The sequence below is a fragment of the Macrobrachium rosenbergii genome, chromosome 2 (genome assembly GCF_040412425.1).
Source record: "Macrobrachium rosenbergii isolate ZJJX-2024 chromosome 2, ASM4041242v1, whole genome shotgun sequence".
NCBI classification, from domain to species: domain Eukaryota; kingdom Metazoa; phylum Arthropoda; class Malacostraca; order Decapoda; family Palaemonidae; genus Macrobrachium; species Macrobrachium rosenbergii.
In genome coordinates this window covers 39,138,013-39,162,012 of record NC_089742.1, presented here as the reverse complement: position 1 = coordinate 39,162,012, position 24,000 = coordinate 39,138,013, and the positions used below count along the sequence as shown (strand labels likewise).

General features: G+C 34.2%; 1 protein-coding gene across 1 annotated transcript in view; it reads right to left on the bottom strand.

Moving 5' to 3' along the window:
* LOC136845296 (ergosterol biosynthetic protein 28 homolog) overlaps positions 1–24,000 on the bottom strand; it is a 238,813-nt gene that overhangs the window by 44,044 nt on the left and 170,769 nt on the right. Inside the window, exons 3-4 of the mRNA XM_067115489.1 lie at positions 12,209–12,299; positions 7,751–7,869 (exon numbers count right to left, since the gene is read on the bottom strand). Coding sequence (XP_066971590.1) covers positions 7,751–7,869; positions 12,209–12,299 — 210 coding nt within the window. The remainder of the gene's footprint in view (positions 1–7,750; positions 7,870–12,208; positions 12,300–24,000) is intronic.

The window sequence follows — 24,000 nt, the reverse complement described above, 5'->3', positions numbered from 1 at the left end:
ATCTAAACCCACAAGGTACCTCAAAATTACATGTTAATGGACTCCACCCCCATAATGATGATCGATGAACTTTTCAAAAAAGGAAGGTTAGATTATTCAGGTTGCGGGATCGTAAATGTTTAAAGACTGGCTTTGTCTATTGTCACGTAGGCATTAGACTGAGAGAAACAAAAACATAACTGAAGCATTCGTTCATTATAAGAGCAAAGGAAACAAGAAATTCCTTCAGGACCAAAAATAAACAACAGCAATTATAAAGAGTAATAAGCAGGACAGGAAATAAAGAAGCAACCGTTATCATTTTGTTATCGTCTTCTCGTGAACTCGCCGTGTGTGTGTGTGTGTGTGTGTGTGTGTGTGTGTGTGTGTGTGTGTGTGTGTGTGTGTGTGAGTGTGTGATCTTTAAACGCCTAAAAAGCGCCAGGGATCTTGACCTTTCGCGACCTTTCTGTTATCAAAAGGATTCTCGCGAGCACTGCTGACATATGCGGTTTCTTTCTTCGAGGCTTCGGCCTAGAAATATTTCGTCGCGGAGGACCCTCAACAAAAAGTAGAGAAGACGATTTACGAAGAATGATTATTTTTTCAGTGATTGAAATTGTTCGCCTCAATATTTGGGAGTCTTCTAAAATAACACTGAGTACGAGACCAAGATTCGATTCACGAGCGGCAATACTCTTTAGGCGCGTTCTTTAAACTCTACGCAGCAAGATACATGTTGGTAGTTAGTCAAATGTTTTGGGTCCCTACCAGTGTGGACATGGGCACGGGGCTAGTAGCATTCTTATCCAAAAGTATATAGTGAAACCCGGGTACATAACTTTTCCCAAATAGGAATTGTAACCGATTAATGAACCTACACTGTCCAGGAATCGAGCCCATATACAGTATTTCCTGGCTGATGAGTTAATTCACTCATTTAGCCATCCCTGAAGGGCATGGATTCGAATCTCGGTCAAGTTAAGCGCACTTCCGATACAAACTCTTACTAGGAAATAGTGAATTTGGTATTATTCGGTTAATTGCGACTTAAAATTTGAAAGTATATAAATGTTACAGCCAAATGTACGGACAAATTGTTTATAATTACATCATATTTTATGTTTGCATGAAGTAATATACATACATACATATATATATATATATATAATGTATATATATATATATATATATATATATATATATATATATTTCTTCAGTTTGCTAAATAAAAGGACTATAAGTCAGGCCTTTGCAGCACTCATTGTTTCTCTTTCCTTTTGTGGATTTTGTCTTTATTCTTTATTTATAGATATTCATCACGTTCCATATTTTGTGATTCAGTTATAAATATATATATATATATATATATATATATATATATATATATATATATATATATATATATATATATATATATATATATATAGAAGAGAGAGAGAGAGAGAGAGAGAGAGAGGAGCCTTCCCCCAGGAACGAAAAAAGGGAAGAAGGCAAACCCAAAGCCCTTGCAGGTGAATATCCCACTGAGGATCCTAACAAAGAAAGATAATGATGGCCCTTGTCATCAGTTCTGACAACTTCGTTTCTCTTTATGTGAAAACTACACGTAATCTGCTGACGCGATTCCTGACGAGGATAAAAATACGATTTTTCAAATCCGCACTTTTCGCTCCAGTTTCCTTCAGGAGGCACAGGATTTATTGTAGATCTTCAATTAACTAAGCTCATAAATCATATATATATATATATATATATATATATATATATATATATATATATATATATATATATATATATATATATATATATATATATATATATATATATATATATATACCATAGCGTTAAGTTAATAATACTTACCTTTACTCAATTAATACAAACACCCATATATATATATATATATATATATATATATATATATATATATATATATATATATATATATATATATATATATATATCTATAATAATGCATGCATGTGTATATGTGTGTGTAAAGAGACGTCCGCTTATACATGTTCGGTATTATGATTTTACGCGGTACTTATGAGCAATTTTACTTGTCATGTCTTGTCCTTTTTTTTTCCTTACCCATGGGGGAATCTGTTCTGTGGAAACTTAGTTTGGAAGTTAATGAATGATCCTTTAACCCTTTTCCACATACGTTTTTACATATTTTGAATAATAATAATAATAATAATAATAATAATAATAATAATAATAATAATAATAACTGCATACTTTTTAATACCTAAACTTTTACGTACATATTTGTGAATTCATAGTCTCCATAACGCTAAGAAAAAATAATTTCTTTTGCCTGTAAACAGCGAAGAATCAAGAGAATTATGAGCACCAGCAATGAGAAGAATAATTGCTCCCTAAACAGACAATACAAAGGTAATGAACGAACAAGCAACGCTCAGTGGAAACTATTTGTCTCTCCCTCTCCGTTATCGGGTTCGCTGGGCACTTGGCACCCACTACCCTTCGTCCTCCTCCCACCCCCTCCCATAACCACTTCTTATCAGCGCCTCACCCCTGATCTATCTCCGGCCACCCCTAGCAGCCACCCGTCCCCCAACCATCACCCATCAAGTACCAGTATGTATATAAAGACCCACCTGTCCCCTCCCCGCCCAACATTCAGGATCATACGCCTCTTCCTACCTCCCCAATCATGCTGTATCTATCTCAGGCATTCCCCTTCTCCCCACAACTCTCCCAATACCAAAGGACACCCCCCCTCCGTCCTCCTGCGGAAGGGGCCTCTCCTCCTCCTCCTATGAGTCTCAGACCAGCGACGCTGGGCCAAATGATCATGGACTATTGTCTTCCTCACAATGACCCCAAACTCATCGCCCCCTCGTCCCTCAGCCATGGCTATCAGGATAACAATTGCGGTGTTTGCCGTTCGCAGACTTGCTAAGCGACGGAGAATGTTCGCTAGCTTTATGCCGTTCTGATTGGGGAATGATCGCTGGGTTTATCTGCTGGTAGCGAGAGTTGGTGTAGTTTTCCGAAGCGTTTTGCGTTTAGAAAATGTTTCCATTGAATATTTCCTAACAGCAAAGAAGGGGAAAATATACAGTACTTTTTAAAGTGACCGTCAGCTAAAAGCTTTTTAATGGGATGTGCCCGGCCAGTACTTGGATAGGTGTCCATCAATGAACGCCAGGCGCTACTAGCTCACATGATCCCGTGGCTAGCTGCGGTTCGAAGGTTTATGTTCAGCTAAAATACTCTGAAGGTTCATCTCGTTGAAAAATCATTTTCTATATTCATTTTCTGTTAAAATATTTTACTGGTTTATCTAATGGCGAGAAAATTTTTCGTAAGCTTATTCTCTGTTAAAGATATCTTAGGCTTTTTATTTTCTTTTTGCTATATTTTGTTGGTTTATTTTCTGTATGAAATAGTTTTACAGGTTTATTTTCAGTTGAAATAACTTTCCGAGTTTATTTTTCGTCTATTTTCCAGTGACAATATTTTGCAAATATATTCTTTGCTAATATATCCTAACATGTTTTACTTTCGACAGATATAATTTTCGGGTATATTTTCGGGCAAAATAATATGCTGGTTTATTTGCTATCAAAATATAACGAAGGGCTTTATGTAAAAACGTTGCCGGTTTATTATCTACTAAAATGGCATGGGTTTATTCTCCATTGAAAAACGAGGGGTTATTTTCCGTTAAGAACACCTGTCAGATTTATTTTTCAATGAGAGTTGCTATACTAACTGGTAATTAATAATTTTCAAATTTATTCGTTATTTTCCAATGGTGTGAAAAAATGCCTAAAATTCCTTTACATAGAAAAGTGTTGAAGTTTTGGACGGAAAATTCAAGCTAGGAATATCCTGCTAAAAGAAAGATTTTTTCTTAACTGATTATGCTTTCTAATTTTGACTTTCTCTCTGATACAAAGAATAAATACAATTAATTAATCTTTTAGTCATTATGCAAAATACGTAATTTGGTGGGTCTATCTCCCCCCCCTCTCTCTCTCTGCCATTGAAAAAAATAAGTGGTACTTTTCTTTACGGTACTATAATTCATTATGGAAATATTTATTTTCAAAACATTTGTGCTTTATGATGACAAACATTTACTTAGCTTATTCTTAAATATTTGCTGTTATTTTCTTTAAGTCAAAGTTAACGCTACCAACGTCTGCTTAAACTGATGGTCATTTGGTGTTCAATTCAATCCATCTTCTTTGTTCACATGATATCCAATTTCGTCAGCATCCTTCCTTCAGCTTTCCTTAAATTTGTTTTAGATCGAATTCCAGGAATCCTCAATCAGAGGAAACCTCCAATTTTCTAGGGTTATTTGCCCACAAATGACGAACAGCCAGTACACTCGGGAATGAAAATACCACTCTCGTGTTGGCAACGGAGAATTCTCCCGTTGGTTCTTTCAGGACGCAGAGAGAGAGAGAGAGAGAGAGAGAGAGAGAGAGAGAGAGAGAGAGAGAGAGAGTCGTTTCGGTCAATCCGTAAGTCATTTCGGCACCAAACCATTTCAGAGTCTCCCAACCTAATCTAACATAACATAACTTCACAGGGGCCAAAATGGATTGCTCCCTCTTATTTACTTCTGTTTACTGCTACAGGTTTTGTCTGCTGAGCAGAAATGTTACATTTCAAGGTCAATACCCTTTCGGTAATTCTATTATTTTTTAAGATACAAAGGAATTTGTTTACGAAAGGGCAAAATCATTACACGCAGTGCTCATTCGGGGGTCGTTATCTACTGTAGGACTGACATTTCTTGGGATCATTATCTTTATGATATTTACAGTCCTTTGTTTATGCTTTTACGGTAATCCCCAACGGGCTTGTACTAAACACGCAGCAAAGGCTGACACATACCGGGTTAAAACCCGTGGCGGTCACTATCTACGAAAGATCCTGAGTTGATACAGAGGGACAAATTTTTTGTTTGATTCTTAATCTACTGTATTTTCAGTGTTTTCCATTAATTTCACTCTGGTATGCCATGGCAGAACAATCCCAGGAGGACGTACAATGAGTGAATTATAGTAAGTCACACACACATACACACACACACATACATATGTATATAAACACACATATTATATATATATATATATATATATATATATATATATATATATATGTATTGTGTGTGTGTGTGTGTGTGTGTGTGTGTGTATAAACATACATAAACTTGGCTATAAAGAAATACAGACACTTTCGTGTTCCAGGTGTCTTTTAATGATATAAAACTCTACGGGATGGGATAGTAAGAAATGGACGCTCGAACTCTTTATTAAAAGAAAACTGAACACCCCCCAGTGTAACCAGGATGAAATGTCTCCCCACTCACCCTTGCGTTGTGTCTGTATCTTAACACGACTTGCTTCGGTATATTATTAATATTTTCAGTTCCATCAACTTCCGGCAAATCTTATACGTCTTGTTTCCTATTTGTTGCCATTTCTTATTTATTTCTTATTCTCTTTGCTTTTTCACTTAGTTTTGTTATTTGCCTGTTTCGAAAATGGGCATTCTATTTTGCTGAAACTTGCCTAGCAGGTTAATGGTCTTCTTTTTTTTTTTTGCTTTGACAATATGAACGTTAGTATATCCAGAGTAATAATAATAATAATAATAATAATAATAATAATAATAATAATAATAATAGCAGTTCCCCTCTGCTCTACACAGAAATTACTGAGAGCAGGTCATTCGAAGCCAGACACACTCTCACTAACAAATACCTCTCGGCGTCTTTTACCTCGTTATGCGTCTTTGTCTAGATTCTCCTGCGTAGGCCTACGCCCTACGCAGAAGGAGGCAGGAAGTACGTGATTCTCCGAGCCAAGAGGCCCGTTTGTCACCGTGGCAGCGCCATTATGTATCTAACGTCGTTTTAAAAGGGGGAAAATAGGCTTACACCGAAGCCTAACTCGGTTGAGTAATGAATTCACGTTTTTTTTTTTTATTGCTGTCTTGTTTTATTAAGAAAAGAGGGCTGTTGTGAGGTTCTTGCTGACATTCATGACTTGGGGATAATGTCTTTAGGAATTTGTATTTCGACGTTTGCACCGAAGTAGAAACAAAGGCTTTCCAAATATGTTTTGATGTCATTATAGCAGCTTTGAAAAACAGGGAAAGTTTTCAAGAATGAAACTAGCAGTATGCTTTCATAAAAAAGTGGGGTTCAAAAGAGACATAATCTTCATTAAAACTGAAATGGTATAAAAGCAGGAATTTTCGTTTTGTGACAACTTTGTAAACAGAAAAAATTGATATCGATGTGCTTAAAGAATTAAATAATATGCTTTCATAATACAAAAATAACCTTGTTTAAAAGAGGCATAATCATCCAAACTGACAGGTTTTAAAAGCAGGGTTTTTTGTTTTGTTTAATTATTTCTATGAATTGTTCCTTTAAATATGACCTATTTCGGACATTGCTCGCTGGCCTACCGACAAATATAGACCTAGTCACCATCAATTTCGAGATGAATAAAAAAAAGTACTTCCTTTCGATATGAATTTGCTTTTCATGTTTGCGTGACGTTATATAAGATGCAACCAAAATGAAAGGCATTATAACTCAGGACGGTCTCAAGCCCTGATGAAAGCTTAGGGCTGGGCGCAGTGTCAATGAACACACTGAAAAAGGCAACAGACCTTACGGGAGGGGCAATGGGTTACAATGAGGCCCCTAGGACCACAAGAACTAATATGTTTAAACGAAGCCTTTTGATGAAGTGGGTGACTGGAAATCCGAAGACTGTGGTCAGTAAATATTTGATACCGCACCAATAACAATAATAATCCAAAAAATTTCATAATAGCTTGAGTCACTAAAATGATGAAGAAATCTCGAAAGATCTCTTTTATATTTATACTTCTAAAATATGTATATTGACACCTACACCACTGTGGATTTCTTCACCAATATAGTAATAATATTAATAAACAGTTAATATTAATAGTAATAGTATTAATAAACGTTAATATTAATAATAATATTAATAAACAGTTACTATCAATAGTAACAATATTAATAAACAGTTAATATTAATAGTAATAATACAAATAAACAGTGAAAATGAATCCTGCCGTGGTAATGAACCAATATCAGGTACCATCGCCAGTAAAACAGTAAAACGCTGCAATCCACGCGCTCTGAAGCCATTTTTACACCCGGGGAATCAAAGTTTTGTGCTTATGAGTTCTGGCAAATTTGGCGAAAACCTATCAAGTTTCTTACAATAAAAAATATGCGTGTTAGCCAACAAACTTTCCAAGAGGGCAGGGAGCTGCATAATACATTGGTGAAACTCATTTTGAAACATAAACAGAAAAAAAACGGAATGCAAATTAGGCCACTCGCATTCCGAGGAATGACCTTAAAAATAACAACAGTTTTATTGATAATTTCCTCGGCACACAAAAACCTTAATAAGCTTTTCTAGCGTCATTTACTGTTACTGAAGAGAAGCCTAACAGCAACAAACACCAATAATAATAATAATAATAATAATAATAATAATAATAATAATAATAATTAGGGGGACACATTCCCTGGGGGAAGTGGCGTTGAAAATTATAGCTGTTTCCACGACATTCAGTTTATAGAGAATATTCTCTATTCGTCTTTTCATCAGCATGTAAATTAAATACCGTGGAAATAGCTATAATAATAATAATAATAATAATAATAATAATAATAATAATAATAATAACTGCGTACCCAGAAAACGCAGAATGACCTTACCTGCTATTGCTACGGGGAAGAGTGTGTAGAAGTTGATGGGAGCCGTTCCATACCACAAGGTCTCTGTCCCATTCGCTGCGATGGTCAGCAGGCAGCTGCACACCGCCATACTTAATATCCTGCAAATAATTTCATTTAATATGATACATATAACGTCTAACCTTCATTCGATATCTTATAAATGATGTTCAACGATGACTTAATATCGTGTCAACAATGACCTACCATACTAATCCTATAATGCCAACCTTCATAGATTGTCTTGTAATCAAAATCTAACTTCATGTAATAGCCTGGAAATAACGTCTTCGTCCACATATCCTGTAAAGCAGGAATTCCCAACCTTTTTGTTCTTCTGTACCCCTTGGCCATTTTTACAGATTTCTGTGTACCCCTAAAATTTGAGGATGAAAACGAAAAACAATGAAACTGATACTGTGATATAATCTGATTATGAAATCTGTTTGTATAGACTGCATAAGAATATTAATGGTAATAATTTCATTACACTAAATTGGTAATTTATGACAATAGTGAAAAACAAATGGTGTTCACCCTAATCTTGATATAACTTAAGTAAAAGCTTTGCTTACTAAAATGAGGAAATAAAAAAAAAAGACACGACACTGTGCAATCTCAATGCAGATTACAACATGTATTGCGCAGTACTGGCTAGTCTCTCAGATCCAATGTACCCCCTGAATAGTACAGATGTACCCCTGGGGGTACATGTACCCCAGGTTGGGAGTCCCTGCTGTAAAGGATATCGATCTGCACTTGATTATCCTACAAACAATGTCACCCTTTACATTATTAATACTACCAAGCATCACATAATATCCTGTTAAAAATGTAAACTTTCCTTTGCAACCTTGTAAACAATACCAATCTCATGTGATATGCTGTAAATTCTAACCTTCAGAATAATGTAGGCCTACCCACAATATTCAGTAATAAATGCCGATCTTCTCATAATACGCTGCATATTGTATTGAGCTTCCTGTAATATATTGCAACTGTCAAGCGTCATGTAATACAGTGTATATAATGCAGAACTTCTCTTAATATTTTACTTACATTTTTATTTACTTATTAATTTGCTAATTTATCTATTTTTCTAATAACTGATCTCCTTCTTCCGTATTTCCCATTTCTTTCTGTTACTTCTTTCGAATGAACACCATATTCTTTGGAAACTTGAATTTCAAGTCAGTGGCCCCTTTGGTGGGCTTGTTCCATAAGAATAGGGTTCATCTTATGGATAATAATAATAATAATAATAATAATAATAATAATAATAATAATAATAATAATAATAATAATAATACTCTAATGCTACTGTTAACCTTCTTTCACTGTCTTGACATTACTGTCAGCCCTCATATAAAAACCTGTAAATAATGTCAACCTTCCTACAATACTCTGTAAATGATGATGACCTTTCTATAGTATCCTGTAAGTAACGATGATTTATGCATAATCAGTAGCTAATCAAAATGAATATATTAGTCTGAAAATAATGGCAACTTATCATAACTCCTGCAAACGCACCCCACTTTTCCATAATACCTTTGCAAAATAATGTAACTTTTCGTGAAATATTCCGTAAATAATGAAGATCCTGCCAAAGTATTGTATGTTTCAAACCGAGTATACTGTCTCATAAGCCATTAGAAACAATGTCACCTTATCCATATTTTTGTTGAATAATCCATGGCAGCCTTCCTATATTGTGCTAGACATGCTTTCAACGTTATTCTATCCTCCAAATAACGCATACTTCAAATAATGCCTTATAAAAATGCCAAACTTCATTTGATATTTTGTAATTAAAACTTACCATCACATAACAGCCTACAAATAATGTTACATTTAACATAGTATCCTTCATATAATAGCTAGTAAACATTGTCAGTATTCACATAGTACCTTATAAATATTATCAATTTCATATGAAACCATGAGAATCAGCGCAACCTTATTTTAATACTCTGCAAATATATTTTTCCCTCATATAACATCCCACTAACAATGCCAACTTTCGTTTTTGAATGTTTTGACTGTCATGGCGTGTTTTACATGGTATAATTCGATATTTCTTTCATATCCCGTATTTCTACATTCTATACTTCATATCACTGGTTCATCCAGGTATTATTTCAAATGTCTTTTTCAAAAGATATAAATGAGACGTAAATATAATAATAAAAAAAACACTGTAAACAAAATAAACATTGATAAAAGTATCAATTTTTCCACTGAACCACTTACTGTGAAAAAACCTGAAAGGTCGTTACTGCCAGGATTTCGGAAAACGGTACTTCGAGACACTTTCCATATTTCATGCCCTCAAATTTGCATAAATACTTTTTTTTTCCAAAGGGTTGTCAAATTTTCTCTTTGCATAATACTGATTTTTTGGTCTCTAGTGATCAACTTACTTTTTGTTTTTGGAAAGTTACTTAATCTTATTTTTAAATTATTTCAATTTTTCAGTCTAGTTTATAATCTTTATTATCTAAAAAAACAGAATGACTAGGAGGTACCCAAATAAATATTCTGTCAACCTATGGATAAGAAAGTTGCATCAATTCTTTTTTATTTGCAAAGGGTGTTGAATTTCAATTTAACATCATTTAAATTTCCGAGTCTTCAGTTTTCCACTTTATTATCTACATAAGCAGAAATGTCAGAAAATGGCGAATCAAAAGAAATAAATAATCTGTTAATCTACGGATAAGACATTTGCATAACTAGTTGAATTTTCCTTTAACATAATTATGTCTGAGACTTCAGTTTCCTACTTTATTGTCTATTAAAGCAGAAACGCCAGGAAATGGTAAATCAAAAGAAATAAGAAAATCTTTCAATTTTTGGAGGAAATTTGCATTACAATTTTATATTTTCAAAGGGGGTTGAATTTTTTTTTTAGTATAATATACATTCTTGAGTCTTCAGTTCCCATTTTATAATCTACAAAGGCAGAAATGTCAGAAAATGGCGAATCAAAAGAAATAAAAAAATCTAAGTCTATGGAAGAGATTTGCACAGCTACTTTTTATTTTTAAAGAGTGTTGAATCTTCCTTTATTATAATTTAAATGTTAGAGTCTTCAGTTTCCCACTTTTTTTACCTATTAAAGCAGAAATGTCAGGAAATGGCGAATCAAAAGAAATAAATAATGCCAATCTATGGTTAAAAAATCTGCATTACTACTTTTTATTTTCAAATGGCTGTTGAATATCTTTTAACGTTATTTAAATTTCTGAGTCTTCACTTCCCAACTTTATTATCTATAAAAGCATAAATTTCAGAAAACGGCAAAAAAAAGAGAAACAGAATTAATCTATCAATCTATGGATAGCAACTTTGCATTACTACTTTTTGTTTCAAAGGGAGCTGGAATTATTTTAACATAATTAAATTTTTTGAATCTCCAGTTTTTATCTTCATTATCTACAAAGGCAGATACGTCAGAAAGTGGCGTATCATAAAATTAATCTGTCAATCTATGGAGGAAACCTCTCTGAAATTCAAGCTGATTTTCACTTTAGTTATTTCCTTAATCACCAGATCGTTTGCCCTTCATGCATCGACCCATCCCCAAGCTCTCCCCTTTATTATCTATAAAAGCAGATCCCCTCAGGTCAAAATGAGAAATTGAAGAAACGACCTCCTCTCCATATTATGGGTCGAACGACAGACGACCCATAAAGCGCCCTAGCATGTCATCATCATCATCACCATTATCTTCATCATCGCCATCATCATTATCATCATCAAGGAACATGGATACATAAGCAAGCAATCTGTCTCCGTCTCTCCCCCTACGATGACAAGAGAACGGCGCCACAATACTACGTTATTCCTCTAAATGCGAAAGTGGGCAGCCGTGACGGAAACATTGCACCTTGGATATCTGGAGGTAATAATAGTGTGAATTGTGGCGCCGTTCTCTTAAATAAGATAGAATGAATGTAACCTTCGTAAATCTCTTGTACAAGTGCATATATATATATATATATATATATATATATATATATATATATATATATATATATATCTGTAAACATAAATGGCTGAAACGATGCCTAAGATGTTCGAGGAAGGGTCTATTTCAGCTCCAACAAAACGTTTCTGAATTCGATAAGTTCCCTCTAGCCTAACCTGCGTGGGTTCGAATCCTATTTAGAAGAATTATCTTCATATATTTCTCTTTCGGATTCAATTAAAAACAGCAGTAAGCGCATCTAAAACTGTAAAGGAATCGAGAAATTACGATATCTCTGTGGCCTGATATTAAAAAGAAAATCACGCACCACGTAAATGTGATTTGTAGATTCAATGACAACAACGCTCACTAAAACTAATATCCGCCGTTCGTGAATAAAAGTTCCTCGCTATCTGAATAATATAATAATAATAATAATAATAACGAAACTGAGAGACAATACTTACGGCTTGTGATGTATGCAGAGAGCGCAATGCGTCATTATTAATGCGCTTAGTATGCGATGTGTCCCCAGTAATCTGGACATTGCAGGATTTACTGAAACAAAAGAGAAAACAAAAAGTTAATGCGTTGAGTACAAGGACGGCCGAATGGAGAGACAATGTAGTACAGTATAAATACGAGCGATTTCATGTAAAATTTAACATCGTTTAAAGGGCGCTGTGTGTTGGCTGACACTATTTACATGATATAGTATTGGTCGACATTATTTGTAAAGCATGTGAAAGGTGACGTTAGTTAGAGAATATATTGGGAAGGCTGATATTATTTTCCGGGTTATAACGTGAAGGCTAGCATCATTTGCGTAATAGTATGTGAAGGTTCATATTACAAAATATTATTTGAAGCTTGACATTATTTGCAGGTACAATGTGAAGATTGACATTAACATTATTTGCAGGTACTATGTGAAGCTTGACATGTATATTATGTGAAACGACATTATTTCTAGGTACTATGTGAAGCTTGACATTATTTGCAGATACATGAAGCTGACATTATTTGCAGTTTGACATATTTGCAGGTATAGTGAAGTTTGCAGGACCACATTTGCTATATGTAGCTGACATTATTTGCAGGCAATGAAGCTTGGACATCATTGCGGCAACAGCAGGTACTATGTTAGTTTGGCATTTATGCAGGTTTCAGGTACTATGTGAAGCTTGACATTATTTGCAGGTACTATGTGAAGCTTGACATTATTTGCAGGTACTATGTGAAGCTTGGCATTATTTGCAGGTACTATGTGAAGCTTGGCATTATTTGCAGGTACTATGCGAAGCTTGGCATTATTTGCAGGTACTATGTAAAGCATGGCATTACTTCTTTGAGATACGTGGATGTTGACATTATCTTTGGAATGTTAGGAGCTAAATTAATATTTCATATACGATACAAATACTGTTATAAATGTGTATACTCCGGCGCAGTAAATTTTACTATAAGGACAGACAGCCTCACTGCCGCAATCATTTACAGAGGCTTCATTAGCAACACAGGCACCTATATATAATTCACCATTCTCCAAAACCACGCTGTTTCATAAAGGTCCTTTCATTCTGGCACTTTTTAGGCGATCTCGCCTCCTCTTTCCTCTGAACAACTGCGAATTATGAGCTGTTTTGGCCAACCTATGCTCTCTAGTTCTCCTAACATGGCCATGCCACCTTAAAATATTCTAAGTAATTTTTGCACACATGCTAACATTATTGCCATATGCTTGCCATATTTAAATCTTTGTCACCTTTCATTCCTCCTTATTTCTAAAATACATGTCAAGTATTTCATAACAAGAGCTGCCACATTTTTCTTTCGTCTAAATTTCACCACCGCTTCAAATTCAATTTAGCCTCCGAAGACGTTTTTTCTAATCTAAAACTTGTGTCGAGTGTCTACTGACTTCTGTGAATTTCCCTTGAATATTGTGATTCGCCCCTTTCGTTTTAATCCTGTTCGAAGGATTTACTCAAAAAATATTTTCAAGTCAACGTTTTCCTATTTCATAAGCAATAATTAAAGATGATTACACCATCTTCCAGGATTTAATTTACTTTCATGATCTTTCGGCAGTTTTCCATTATGAAAGCTTGCAATTTTCTCATGATATACACGTGCGCTACAGCACACACGCACAGACATATACATATACATATACATATATATATATATATATATATAATGTAAATACAACAAGTACTTTTAAAAATGTACTTAGGTACAGGTCTAAACCTCGAATTTCATAAATATTTCTCAAATTTTATATTTTACCTTCCGTGGAGAGAAATATTGAAAATCCAACTCATCCAGAGAGAGAGAGAGAGAGAGAGAGAGAAGAGAGAGAGAGAGAGAGAGAGAGAGGACTCAAAATTACAATACCGCCACTGCCCGAAGTATTTCAGTATTTCTTCCTCGTTTTATCCGTCTTTTTTTTTTCTTTTGCGTCTTTTGCAATTACATCCCGGCCCCGTGTGGGTATTCGGGTCACGCGTCAGCATTTTTGTGGTCCGCTGCATACGGGCAGCCGCCAAGGGAGCCCCTGACAGACTAGGTCTCGACCCTCCTTTGTTTTGGGAAAGCTAAAATGTATGAGCAGTAAAGAATGCCCAATTTTTTTTTAACTGGTCTCATCGCGGCAAAAAACGGTTGTCTATATCGGCGCACTGGTTTGCTAAATCACATACACACAAGCGCACGCGCGCAGACACACACACACACACATCAGTATATATTTATATATACTTATATTTATTTATATGTATATTTATACAATTATAGTTTATGGGTGTGTATGGATGTACGAATGTATGAATGTATAAATATATTATGTATATACATATCTAATGAAGTTGAAAGAAAACTGGAGAATCTTTCTTCACTAAAATGCCAAGACGAAGGTAATATAATTGAATGTCAACCCTACTTAAAAGCCTGCCTCTCCCTTAAAACGACCCATCGTCCTTTGGGAGAGAAGGACCACTATCTGCAGCGCGTTCATGAGGAATAAATGTCACGTCCAGTTTTCTGCCTCGTCTTGGACACTCGGCCATTCTCCTCTCTTTCTCTTATGTGTGCCTAAGCTCCTTCACTCGCTCCCTTGGTTTTAGGGTTTCGCTTGTGGGCCAATGACGCTTGCACCAGACATCTCAAGGTCATTTACTCTTTCTTTTTCGCGTATTATAATGACCCAAGCCCTTTGCACCAGTTTCAAGTATTCAGTGCGAGTTTTAGTGACACCATTCACTTCTTTGCAGAGCAGAGATTCTAAATCTAGACTTAACTCTCCTTTGTCTGAATTTTCAATCAACATCTACAAGGCAAGTTTGACTCCCTTGTGGCTGTCCTTTAATCATCTCGTGAACCTACCAATTCTTATGCTTCCTTCCACTGATCTCACAAGCAATTTCCTCCAAGCAAAGATCTAGCATTATCGACGTAATAGTTCCTTAACGTCAAATTACAAAGTTATCTATATCTAGTATTCCTAAAAATTCAATAATTACAAACTGGTGCCGTATAAGTTGTACACTTTTTTTTTAAAGTAGCTATACAGGAAGGTCCAGTGAGAAAGAAAAATTCTGCATCAAGAAGCCAATAAGGGTCGTATAAAGGAAGTCCCGCATTTTCATGCTAGTGTGACGTTTTCACCTTAACATGCATGCAAAAATTAAGTTTTGCATCATTGAATATTGAAAACATTATCGGATCCTTAATATAAAACTTGACTGTAATTAAATGTCTGGTAAATTATTTTTCCACTCCTGCACACCTTCAATAAAATTACAGGTTTATCGTGATAGACAACATTTCGCAAGAACTTGAAGACTGTCAGGATGAAAAGACTGACACTAAAATCACTAGCCAACTTAAGATATTAGGGCAGAGAGCCTTGGTTAACGCGATTATGGTTAAGACTTATGCTCATTCCATAAGAAACTCAACATGCCTCTGTTGGCCTAAACACTGTGGCAGTTTGACCGCTAAGGATAGGAAAGGTAACACCTCCTATCCCTAAGTGCATGTAAATTGTATGTATATATATGTATGTGTATATATGAAATATATTTATATATATATATATATATATAGATATATATATATATATATATATATATATATATATATATATATATATATATATAATATATATATATATATATATATATATATATATATATATATATATATATATATATATATATATATGCACACACAAGCTTAAGCTACAAATGTCCTTTAATATCCAATTCGCCCTACCTCGGAAAATATATATTTTCATATATGTTAAATTTTACCACACGTCCATCAAGGATGGCCGTGTGGTTTAATGCGCCTCACTGTAGTCCTCAGTTCTTGTCTTCCGTGGTTCGAGCCTAAGAGAGGACGAACTTATTATCAACTAAAAAAAATTCACCTTCGGGTAGCATGTATGAAAATATATTATTTCCGAGGCAGAGCGAATTGGTTATTAAAGGACATTTGTAGCTTAATGCCTGTATGTGAATCACGTTGATGTGATAAAATTCATATATATATATATATATATATTATATATATATATATATATATATATATATATATATAGATATATATATATATATATATATGTATGTATATATATATATATATACACACACAAATATGTATATATATATATATATATATATATATATATATATATATATATATATATATATATATATATATATATATATATATATATATATATATATATATATATTTAATACATACATGCGAACAGACGAATAGATGGATTAACCTGATGTAAATATTAAACGAAGAAGATTTAACCTAATACCTAATCGAAGAAAGGAGAGAGTAGAATCCCCAGTGACCATTGGATACAACAAAGAAAGCAGTCAAGGAAATGTAGGCAGTCTTGACTGCAATAATAAAAACAACAGTGACATGGATATCTGATAATTGCTTCCATTGACATTCGATATCTTCTGTCCCATTCGCCGGACAAAAGGGGAGAGAGAGAGAGAGAGAGAGAGAGAGAGAGAGAGAGAGAGAGAGAGAGAGAGAGAGAGAGAGAGAGAGAGAGACTGCACTTAACAAACCACAAAGGTGTATGTAACTGATAAAATGGGGTTCTCCAGTGCTGCAATATTTTTGTATCAGCAAAATGATCCGGATATTTAAGAGAAATCAAGAAACCAAATGGAAACGATTTTTCCTTTTATACTCTCCAGTGAGCTAAAACACACCTCTCATGGAAGCTTTACCCAAAAAAAGAAAAGAAAGCTTTGGAACAAAATTAAATCATTTGAGGAGGTCAGCAAAAGTTTCTGAAGGGCATTGTCTTCGATAAATCGCTGGCAGTCGAAATTCGTATTGTATCTTCAACTGATAAGAACAACCTTTACATTTATATATATACACACACATATATATATATATATATATATATATATATATATATATATATATATATAAAGAAGAGAGAGAGAGAGAGAGAGAGAGAGAGAGAGAGAGAGAGGGTTAGGCACTAGGCAGGTAAATATATACATGATGTGATGTATGTGAATATTAAAGTATTGACAACTTAATAAGAAAATTACACTACAGCCCCTAAACAGAACTGAATTCGCATCTAAGTTGCTCTGAGGTGCAAACACACAGCGTTAAAGACTAAACTTGTAAATCAGTGGGTCTTAGATGTCAGTTCAAATCCTTCTCGAGAGTTAGTTTATTTCTCTTACTGACGTTTACTTTAACAGTCTCATCAATTATACACATACGTAAACATAATATATATATAAATATATACATATATATTATGATATATATATATATATATATATATATATATATATATATATATATATATATATGTATATATATATATAATATGGCAAGAGAGAGAGAGTTTGGCAGGTAAATTTATACAATGTGAGGTATATGAATATTAAAGTATTGACAACTTAATAAGAAAATTACACTACAGCCCCTAAACAGAACTGTATTCGCATCTAAGTTGCTCTGAGGTGCAACCACACAGCGTTACCGACTAGACTTGTAAATCAGCGGATCTTAGATGTCAGTTCAAATCCTGCTCGAGAGTTAGTTTATTTCTCTTGCTGACATTTACTTGAACAGTCTTGTCAATTATACACATACAAACACATAATATATATACATATATATGTATGTATGTATGTATATATATATATATATATATATATATATATAAATTATATACATATGTATATGTATATATAGCTTAATGATAAATAATATTGCCAAGACCAGTAAGAACACTATTATACGAGCTTTCGAGGTATAAAACCTCATCATCAGGCTGAAATTACAATAAAATGAAATTACAATAAAATGAATTGTCATAATAAATCTTCAGCAAAAATACTAACCAAATATATAAAACGAATAGTAAATACAAACTAAAAGGGGGAGACGCAAAATAACGAAAAATTAAAAACGAACACAAACATAAAAATATGAAAATAAAAATAAGGTGAAATGTAAACAAACTACAACTCACAAAATAAAATATTTAACGACCCAATTGTGTACCTGCTATGAAATTACACAATAGCTAGGCGACTCTGAAATCAGAAGGTCCAGTCTACTTGAACAAAAAGACAGTACTTCAAAATCCAGGTCAGTGAAGGGATGGTCCTGTGCTAAACTGTGTTCCCAGATGGCAGAAAAGGGTGGTTTGGAAAGAGAAAACCTAGTTTTAATAGAAAGGGAGAGGCCTATTCTGCCTGTGGACCTCAATTCCTGTGTCGTTTACTAGTTCACTTGTTCGCAGTGTGGTCTGCGATACGTGAGATCCAGTTTCCTCTGGCTCAGACAGAATTTTGGAACAGAGGCCTTTCTATTAGAACTAGGTTTCCTCTTTCCAAACCACCCTTGTCGTCTGGTATTCAACTAGCTATCGTGTAATTTCATAATAGGTACATAATTGGGTCGTTAAATATTTTATTTTGTGAGTTGTAGTTTACATTTCACCTTACTTTTATTTTCATATTTTTATGTTTGTGTCATTTTTTAATTTTTCGTTATTTTGCGTCTCCCCCTTTTAGTCTGTATTTACTGTTCGTTTTATATATTTGGTTAGTATTTTTGCTGAAGATTTATTATGGCAATTCATTTTATTGTAATTTCATTGATTCTCATCTTTGTCGATTTTTCAGCCTGATGATGAGGTTTTATACCTCGAAAGCTCGTATAACAAAGAATGTCCTTCCTGGTCTTGGCAATATTATTTATCATTAAGCTAAGATTTCCAAGTAGCCGCCCAATTACCGAGACTATATATATACATATATATATATATATATATATATATATATATATATATATATATATATATATATATATATATATACTGTATATATATATATATATATATATATATATATATATATATATATAAACTATATATATATATATTTATTATATTTAAACTTGATCACTACTTGACAATACTTCCGTGCATTAATACAATTGGTAACAGGACTTCATTGAAACAGGATGGTATCTTACAGATATTAATAAAAAAGTAAATTACAAGCTTTCAAGGACTTTCTGTCCTCATCGTCTGGTCTTGAAAGCCTGAAGTTTCTCCTGAATAAAAATTCCGTTGGATTCCATCCTGTTTAAATGATGTCCTGTTATTGATTATATATATATATATATATATATATATATATATATATATATATATATATATATATATATATATATATATATATATATATATATATATATATATATATATATATATATATACATATAATATATAATATACATATATATATATATGTGTGTGCTTGTCTTTGTGTGGAGATGAATGGGGCGAACAGACAGAGGGGGAGAAAGAGAGACAGAGAAGGAAATGTGTAAATACAAACTCAACCTGGGAGGGAGTAACTGTCAGGTAAAAGTGAATTTCTCTCTTTTGCCGGAAAAGTTTTCAAAGCAGAAGCTGAAGGAAATATCAAATTACTGTAGAGTGAGCGAGGGCGGATGACTCTCCGATTTAGAGGCAAGATTTTTATTCCAGATATCTCGGGAAAAAAATGGAGCTTTTTTTTTTCTCCCGTCTATTTTTCGCCGTCCAATGTTTTTATTCCTTTCGACTTGTCAGGAATGGAGTGTCTTTTTTTTTTTTTTTTTTTTTTGCTTTTAAATGTTATTTTTCTTCTCACATTTCAGAAATGCGGTGTCGACATTTCCCCTCTTTTTCCCGCATTATAATTATTTTGTTTATTTTCCTGACAATTCGAAAACGGGATCTCTCTCTCTCTCCCTCCCCCTCTCTCTCTTACCACACAGGGAAGGTTTTATCTCTCCCTCGCTCTCTCTCTGTCTCTCTTACCAAACCGGAAAGGTTTATCTCTCTCTCTCACTTTTACCACACAGGAAACGTTTTTCTCTCTCTCTCTCTCTCTTTTGCCTCACCGGAAAGGATTTATCTCTCTCTCTCTTTCCAAACCGGAAAGGTTTTATCTCTCACTCTCTCTCTCTCTTACCAAACCGTAAAGGTTTTATCTCTCTCTCTCTCTCTCTTTTACCACACCGGAAAGGTTTTTCTCTCTCTCTCTCTCTCTCGTTTACCACACTGGAAAGGTTTTATCTCTCTCTTTCTCTCTTTTACCACACCGGAAAGGTTTTATCTTTCTCTCTCTCTCTCTCCCTTTTGCCACACCGGAAAGGTTTTATCTCTCTCTCTCTCTCTCTCTCCTAACACACCGTAAAAGTTTTATCTCTCCCTCTCTCTCTTTTTCCACACCGGAGAGGTTTTCTCTCTCTCTCTTTCTTTTTACCACACCGGAAAGGTTTTAGCTCTCTCGCTTTTCTTTCTAAACCGGAAAGGTTTTATCTCTCTCTCTTTTACCACACCGGAAAGGTTTTCTCTCTCTCTCTCTTTTTTACCACACAGGAAAGGTGGTTTTATCTCTGTCTCTCTCTCTCTTTTACCACACCGGAAAGATTTTATCTCTCTCTCCCTCTCTTTAACCACACAGGAAAAGGTTTATCTCTGCCCTCTCTCTCTCTCTCTCTCTTACCAAACTGGAAAGGTTTTATCTCTCTCTCCGTCTCTTTTACCACACAGGAAAAGGTTTTATCTCTCTCTCTCTTTTGCCACAACGGCAAGGTTTTATCTCTCTCTCTCTCTTTTACCACACCGGAAATGTTTTATCTCTCTCTCCCTCTCTTTAACCACACAGGAAAAGGTTTTATCTCTCTCTCTCTCTCTTTTACCACACCGGAAAGGTTTTATCTCTCTCTCCCTCTCTTTAACCACACAGGAAAAGGTTTTATCTCTCTCTCCCTCTCTTTTACCACACAGGAAGAGGTTTTCTCTCTCTCTTTTACCACAACGTAAAGGTCTTATATCTCTCTCTCTCTCTCTTTTACCCCACACCGGAAAGGTTTTACCTTAATTTTTCCAACAATCTGGAAGTGGGACATTTTTTACCTCACTCTTCTTGGCTTCCTTCGCGTATTTGTTTTTTTGATGGTGGGTTATTTAATTTCACCTTTTTTTCCGCCTTTCAAGTTGTTTGTTTTAAATACCCCAAATCGCTAAGCAATTTATCTCATCTTTTTCTCTCTTTTAAATGTCTTTTTTAACGTTTCCAAATTTTCTTTTTATATCGGTTTTACACCTTTTAGATGCTTTTTTTATTTTCCTTTGTGACGTTTCGGAACTGAGACAATTTCTCGCCGCCCTCCTTTTCAGTGTTATGATATTTTTGTCACATTTCGTAAGCAGATTTTTGCCCGTTTGAAATGGTTTCCTTTTACATTTCAGATATAGTTTTTCCCCAATATTTTCTCTTAGACAAAAAATGGGATCTTTCCTTCATCTTTAAAAGGATGTTTTCTTTTTTATTTTAACATTTTTTGACTATTACAGGAAGTGCCTCTTCCGCCTCCCTTTGCATCATTCTTACATATTCTTAATTTTCTTACATACTGTAGACAACCTACATTATTATCGGGTTTTTACCCCTTTATAAACCCACAGTTTTTAAAATGGGAAGCAGATTCTACCTTTTAATTCGGCTTTTGCCGCCTTTTTAATTTCTTCTCTTCGTTCGACATTTCCACATTTTTAAAAATGGGAAGCTGATGCTACCTTTTAATTTCTTCTCTTTTTCGACACTTCCACATATTTAAAAATGGGAAGCAGATTCGACCTTTTAATTCGGCTTTTGCCGCCTTTTAATTTTTCCTCTTCGTCCGACATTTCGGAAATGGAGTGTTTCTTAAGATCGTCTCCATCCGCCAAGAGGCCATTTTTCCAATGGGATTTGCAAATGGATCGTGCAGATTCGAAAGCGATCCGACGAAGCGTTATATCCGCTGCTCTCATTCACATAAACACGGAGGAAAGAGGGGAGGGGAGGGAGGGAAATTGTGGGGGAGGGGAGGAGATACTTGGGGGGAATTTTTCCTTCAGTGGCAGTATCCGTCAAAGTTAATGTATGCAGCATTTGTACGGCTAAACGTGGACGTCTTGTCTGTATATATATATATATATATATATATATATATATATATATATATATATATATATATGTTCACAACACTTCTCGGTTGCATTTTCAAGGCTGAAAAAATTGTGAACACCATATCACTCGTAATAACTCTTAAAATATTTTGACAAAAAATGTAGATTTGTTACATGAACATTCCTGGTAAAAGTAAAATATAATATATTCAAATTGTAAAAATCACGATAGAATGCAAAGAGATGTAGAAAAGGAAAACTCGCACACATTTTCAGTTTGGGTACATCGCTGAAAGAGATAGGAGGTACCATTTTCGGTTCGAGTATTTTATTCAAGTACCTGAGAAATTACGAGGAAAACAGCACTGTACCCAAGCTCAAAACGTATGCTAGCTTTCCTTTTCTACATGCTGATAATTTCAGGAAAAAGCTAATTGATATAATACACAAGGAACCACCAACCCTAAACATTAAACTCATTCCTAAGAACCTGGTCACCATTGGTTCTTTGTTCAGATACAAAGACACGCTTAGTCCGTTGTTTACGTCCAACGTTGTGTACAAATATATTTGCCCTGAATGTAGTCGAGGGACCTATGTGGGGATGTACAAAAAGGCTATTAAAAGTGCAATTGGACTCTCATTGAGGAGTAAGTTTCAGGCCGTCCAATCCAGAACAATCGAATATTCGCAATCATTCAAAGATCTGTAAAACGCACACAGAGGCCAAAGATTTCCAGATGACAGGACAGGCACAAAATGAAAACGAACTACCTGTCTTGGAGTCCATAAGATAAAAAAGCTAGTTCAGTCGTTAAACTCGCAGAATTCTTCTATCCAATTGTACATTGCGTAATGGCCCGTTGCCCTTCGTTTTTCGTTACTCAAGGTTCTTCTTTTTAGTTACTCTTTGAAGCAACCCGCTGGTTGGGTGTTTTGCTCTGTGGTGTTTTTGTTTTTATTTTTCTTCTTTTAGCTTTTATTAATTTTATTGTGATCTTTACTATTTTTTACTGTTGCTGGTTTTGACTATTTTTTTTATTTTGTCTTACTTTAAATTAAAGTGCTGTAACCAGTGATGTCAAGTTATTTTACGTTTGTTTTTTAGTTTTTACGTTTTTATATATCTGTATTCTATTGTGATTTTTACAATTTCATTTTATTATATTTTACTTTTACCAGGATGTTAATGTAATAAATCTACATATATATATCATATATATATATATATACACACATATATATATATATATATATATATATATATATATATATATATATAACAATTATATATATATATATATATATATATATATATATATATATATATATATATATATACCACACATATATATATATATGTGTGTGTGTGTGTGTGTGTGTGTGTGTTCGCGCTTTTATGTGTGTTTGCCGTGTAGAACTTTAATTATACTATACGCCACAGTCTACATTTTGAAGATGTCACATTAACACTCATAAAAACCATCGGCTGTTCCTTTACTGGATATAAAAAATCGCGTGAGGCTTGCAAGATAATATTTACACAACTTAAGAACTGAAATCAAAGTTCTGGTATGCAATAATAATAATAATAATAATAATAATAATAATAATAATAAATTCATTCCAGCCTATGCTGTTCTTTCCTAGCGACAGATGGCCTTATAGGTATTTCCTGAATCTGTTGACCTCTCGGGATTCATTGTGACCCATTGTCCCTCCCACCTG